The sequence below is a fragment of the Schistosoma mansoni genome, assembly GCF_000237925.1.
Source record: "Schistosoma mansoni, WGS project CABG00000000 data, chromosome 1 unplaced supercontig 0010, strain Puerto Rico, whole genome shotgun sequence".
Lineage (NCBI taxonomy): Eukaryota > Metazoa > Platyhelminthes > Trematoda > Strigeidida > Schistosomatidae > Schistosoma > Schistosoma mansoni.
Genome location: NW_017385987.1, coordinates 3968139 through 3973794, shown reverse-complemented (window position 1 = coordinate 3973794; position 5656 = coordinate 3968139). Strand labels below are relative to the sequence as shown.

Sequence of the window (5656 nt, the reverse complement as noted above, 5' to 3'; positions counted from 1 at the left end):
AATGTCTCGACAAATTTTATTTTGTCTCAACAAACGTCTAATCTGATTTTTCCAAGTATGGTTAGACTCCTTATTAAATAAGTAATATCGGCGGCAATTTTATCGATTCGCTCTGTGAAACGAGCATTTTGAAACAGCTTTTTTTACAGTGTAAAGAGTTTTAACCACAACAGCTTTACTTGTTTAAATGCATCACGCAGGTAAGGTAAATGACTTGTCTGCTAGGTTTTGTTTTCTGATACATTATGAGATTGCGGTCGTCTATTCGCAGAGCGAGTAAGGTAATTAATCCATTTTTTAGAATATAAATAAGGTAAGTAAGTTTGGCATCTGATAGCCTCATTAAGCCGGTATTAGGTAGGGGATTGGATAAAATATTGTATCTATAGATACGCAATTATTTCCTTGTGCCCACCTTATCTCCCGGTTCCAAGGGAATTTTAAGGTTTTTCCTAAATATGGATAATTAGCGATTTCTTTTTTTGTAACCTCTCACACTTTTAAAGGTACATATATGCACTCAATAGCTTGCAAATCCAGTCTCTCATTGTTTCAACACTTATAATAATCACTTTTTAAGATATCCGTTTAATATTTTTAAAGTTTAATGAGATTTATCACAGGTTGAATTCCGCCAGTAGGTTTTAAGGGCGATTATGTTTACAAGCGTAATCTGTAGTGCCTCAAAATACTCGTACACTGTCGTATTTTCTAGTTTATATCCCTAACAAATAGAGGTTTAATATTTTTTCGAGCTTCTTGTTAAACATGGCAACTATCACATTATCCTCCTGGTTATTTACTCTCCGACTTTGCATACTATTTGGGATGCTGAAAACCATAAATTCTTGGTGAAACTAATTTACGGACGACCTTTGAGCGACGTCAACGTGACCTTGGGAGTGTCTACCTACTTACTAGGGCTAAATGAGCGTTATAAAGCAGTTTGAAGAATAGAGATTATGATTTTATAATTCATTGTTAGTTAGGAATTAGATTTACGGTTTTTCATCACTAACTGACAGCTAAGATGCCAAGACGCTATTTGGCCAAATGGGTGAATAAATTTCATTCCGAAATCCAAGGCCTGCTATCCTAAATCTGATTAGTGCGTCCATAAGTTATAGTCTCACCAAATTCTTCGATATTCATCTAGGTAAGTGTAAGTTTTCCCGCTGGTCGCATTAATACTTCAATAACTTCGGAAGTAATCTAGGTGGGGGAGTTTCAGCTTCTGTTTAGATCATTTTAGAAAGCACATTGTATTTAACTACAACAGTCGCCATAAAGTTAAGGTTAGCCCCCAAATGCCCTGGTACGGCCGAGAGTGGGGAGAGTCCGCTCTTTCTCTCAAAATGCTCTCACATGCCCACGCGTATATAGTCTCTGCCAGGAAAGTCCTACTCACTGCCATCTCGTGGCATTACTGTTGTTTACGAAATTGAGAGGACGAAAAGCGAATGTCCGGTGCTTTAGCCGGGTTGGTGTACACGGAGAGTCCACTTAGGGGAGTTGGAAAACCCTGATTCCAAACCTATGCTGCACATGGACTCCAGTATCCTGAGGGAACAAATGGCGTATGAATCAATCGTTGGTCACCGGTTGCCATGGAACTGCATCTCCTCATGATGCTCCACTGCCTTGTGGATCCGACCTTTAGGTCAAAGGCTCCGGGTGTGGCCCCCTAAGAAAACCATCTGCTTCAGTTTGGGCACCTGGGCAGTATCACAGTCCTCACACAAATCTCATTTGATTTGTGCGGCGCATATATATCTGGTGCTTCCTTGTACCGATATTTATGTGTTTAAATAAAATAAAATTCACACCTAAACTCTTCTGAAACATATTGTCCAGTCAGTGCTTTCTTAGTTAAAGCAATTAACTTGACTGCGAAATTAAAAGTTTGATTATGAACTTGGTTTTGATATCTGAGTAGAATAACTTTTACATCCTATTTGTGGTAAATTCCATCGTAGACTGAGTTTTGATATGGCATGATCACTTGTTGGCTGCCAAAATAATATGTTCAGTATTGGGTGATCAGTATTAAACGATTCAATGACTGACTAAGCATGGGTCTACTTGCTTGTTAAATCCATTGTATTCAACTAAAAGACAAAAGACTTGGAAACTGCTCATAATCACGATCATTTTTTTATTGAGATAAAACATAGCTAATATATAAAAATATGAATAAAATTTTCATTGTGGAGTTTTGGCATGCGATACTATTAGGTCACTGACTACTTAACGGTTTCACAGTTTCAGACATCGGATATTTTTCTGCCTGTTATCGTAATTACGAGTAATATCTGTACAAACTGAGTTTACTAGGGCTCACGGTTTTGTTTTTTTGCAGACTTTTAAATGTTTACAGGAAAGTAATGACGTCAAATCGAAACCCTGTGTTACCAGTGGTAATGTTCCCAGAAAGATCAAACGTAACATCTGTGAACCTAACCCATTAATTCCTAAAAATCCTCCATCGGTCCGTAAAAATGTGTCAGCAAGTAGGCGGGTTAATAAAGAGAAGCAAACTTCTACCATTCCAGAAGACCCTTATCTTTTTATAGACAATGATAGTGATGATTATAAAGAGAATGTTATTCCTAACAGTTCAAAAGACGTAACCAAAAAGTGCGCCAAAAAAACGCACCCAGATGTTAAGGTAAAGGTGGCCAACCCTAAAAAATCAAAGTCAAAACAGTGGACTGCATCAACAGCATTCACCAAACAATATATCCCTTCAGGAAAACCTAATGACGCTAGATATGAAGACGCTCTGCATGCAAACGCACCTGAATCGATCGTAACAGCTGTTCCACTTGTATCAAAGACAGTAAATCCTAAATCTGCCTCAGCGTTTCCTGAATCCAACCAGCTAATTAGTCCAGGAGGTCTGACAATCTCTTGTTCAGTCGCCAAAATGGCTTCTACTTATGCGGAAAGTAAAACAGTTTCTTTCAATTTTCCTGAAAAGGTTTGCAATTCCTGTCAGGTTACTAGTAGCGTCTCAAACACTCCTGAATTTAGGAAACGTGTTTCTATACATAATCTAGAAGAATCTATTCCAAGATATTCCAAAACAACACTGACTTCTTTAAATCCACAAGTTGCCTCAACTCCAGCAATCTCTAATGCTAACACTGAGTTACTGACCTCCATGGGATGTCATGCACTTGTTCCAACTCCGATAAATTATACCTCAATTAAAAGAAACGAAAATAGTCATGATGATTCCAGTCAAATTTTGGAAAGCCATGTGCCAAATAACTCGTCTTCCTCTTCTAATCCACATTCTGGTGCAACAAATAACGAAAGATCCTCTCAAGGTTAGGTTGTAGTTATTATTTTTTACTGCACTATTTTGAATGCTTTAGAACTTATATATGATTAAGCCACTTTGGTTTATACTTATAAATTGTGAATTCCAAGTTGCGCAATATATTGGTCACTCTTAAATCACCTTGGATTCAGTCAAGTGTTTTGTTATAATTTCCAAACTGCCAGTAGTAAATCCAAGTGCTTATTAATTTATGTTTACCGACCAGTCGTCAATTCACAGTAGGCGGAATTTGTTTTTCTCCATCATGCATCTCGGTGTTTTTAATACATTGGAAAATTATGGGATCGATGAAATTGGTCTTCAACACTTCAAATCAGTTATGTAGCGGATCGTTTATGCTCTTTTTTCATTATATTATGAAGTAAATCAACGTAGTTACTCCAAATATCCTAATTGCTCCTAGGTTATTTGATGCGCTAAATGAGTATTCTAAGTATTACATAAACTGCATGATACTAAGTTAACCTCTAACTGATTTATTGATTCTTTACTTCCAGATTTGAGCAAAGGATCTACTTCTAGCAGCGATCGGAGACGTAAACAAGCATCTGAGAGTGAAAGACAGGTTTGTAGATTCTTTATGCTGGTTTTTATAAATAGGGGATATTCGTAGGTTACAAGCATTTGATCATAGGTACATTCGAAGTATTGCTCATGTATGTTGAAACCGCCGAGTGAGCAATGCTAAAGTTAGGCATAGGGTACTTGGTGAAGATAACATATCCGTTAATAATGTGAATCTTCATCAACTGAGGTAGTTGGGGCGTGTATCGCGTATGGCTGACCATTGGCTACCCCGACGTACAATATTAAATAGAGTTAACGTAAATTAGAAAAAAACCTAAGAGCGAACAAACCAAGATATTTCGTCAGTCAGCGTTGAACAAATTCATGATAGGTGCATACCACCTGTTTGGCGTCCGCATTATAACTTTAAATAGTGGCCAGAGATAATGGATGGAAAGGCCTATACTTGGTCACAGTATTTCAGGTGCATCCACCCTTCATACAGTTTTCCTCCATACTCTTAGGGATGTTTAATCCCCAAAAAGTCAATATCGATTTCAGATGAATTTAAGGTCAATTTTCAATAGATTATTACCATGATTTGTGTCTGGTGACAAATGCTTAGTTCATAAATTATAATCGATCTATAACCGACTAACTTAAATGTATTTTAATTCTAGTAAGGTAACCATCGCAAAGCTTTGATTGTGAAACTGACATTTTTACTCTAGTTAACAAGACAAGGAATAAGAGGATAGCAATGGCCTCGTCTATTGTGTTGAAATTAAATTTGTGTACCAGTAGCTCAGCACGTGAATATATTACATGTATAATTTTCCATTCCTTCCCGGATAATAATCTCAGTCTTTAGTCTTTTTCACTGTCCTTACTAATACAGTTATGATGACTTGGGCTAACATACATTTGTGCCAAGCTCTGTGTTGAGTATGACTGACTGGCCTATGCTCCTGTTAGCGGGACATAGGTTGAATCTAAGCATGTCCCATGCACGATTGCGCTGCTGCACACTGACTGGCTGATCCTTATCCAATCAGCGGTGGTTGATACTTGCAGAAGACTCTAGAATCTTCTCACGTAAAAACTATAAATATACTAACGTAACTCTTATTGTGCTTCTTACTTCCATCTACCTTGTTATTCGGAATATAATTTCTTTCACCCGTGTTCTGATTTAGGAACTTGTCGGGTGAATTAGTGTTCAAGAATACTAAGCAATAGGAATAGCTAGGTCGTAATACAGAGCCGAAAACTGGAAACAGCAAAGTAGTTTTGATTATTCAATTGTAGTAAGTTTTTTTATTTCTATGATCATAATTTTTTGTTTTTGTTGTTTTTTCTCAACATGCAATAGAAAGCGTATGATTCATGGCTAGCTGAATTTAACAATGAACTACAGAAGTATGAATCATTTGAATTGAGTATAGAAAATCAGGCCCTACCAACAGATGATCATTAAATTGTCAAGCTACACATCCTTCATAAATTTTAGTATCCTTTATTTTCTACTTATTATTTATACCATTTAAGATATTATTTGTTATTTATTTAATTTAAACACGTACATATTTACATAATACAAATATATCTCTATACCCCCATTTTTAATTCCAGCGGGTAATAAATTCCATTCGGTAATAAACTCTGTTTGTTACTGATCTTAAGCAACTGTCACTTTGTGATGTGATTCATTTACCTAGTTCAGGTTCGCGTATTCAGCTTTGAGCTACACTTTGTGTATGAGAGCTAACAACACTGCTCGATTAGGGGAATTGGACTTGATAC

General features: G+C 36.7%; 1 protein-coding gene across 1 annotated transcript; it reads left to right on the top strand.

The window, feature by feature from the left end:
- Nucleotides 1–245: 245 nt before the first annotated feature.
- On the top strand, nt 246–5330 carry Smp_121460 (hypothetical protein; the record flags this gene model as incomplete). Its single annotated transcript, XM_018792046.1, has 3 exons — nt 246–281; nt 2360–2980; nt 5226–5330. The coding sequence occupies 3 exons, from the start codon at nt 246–248 to the stop codon at nt 5328–5330; spliced, it is 762 nt and encodes a 253-aa protein (XP_018644945.1).
- Nucleotides 5331–5656: the final 326 nt, after the last annotated feature.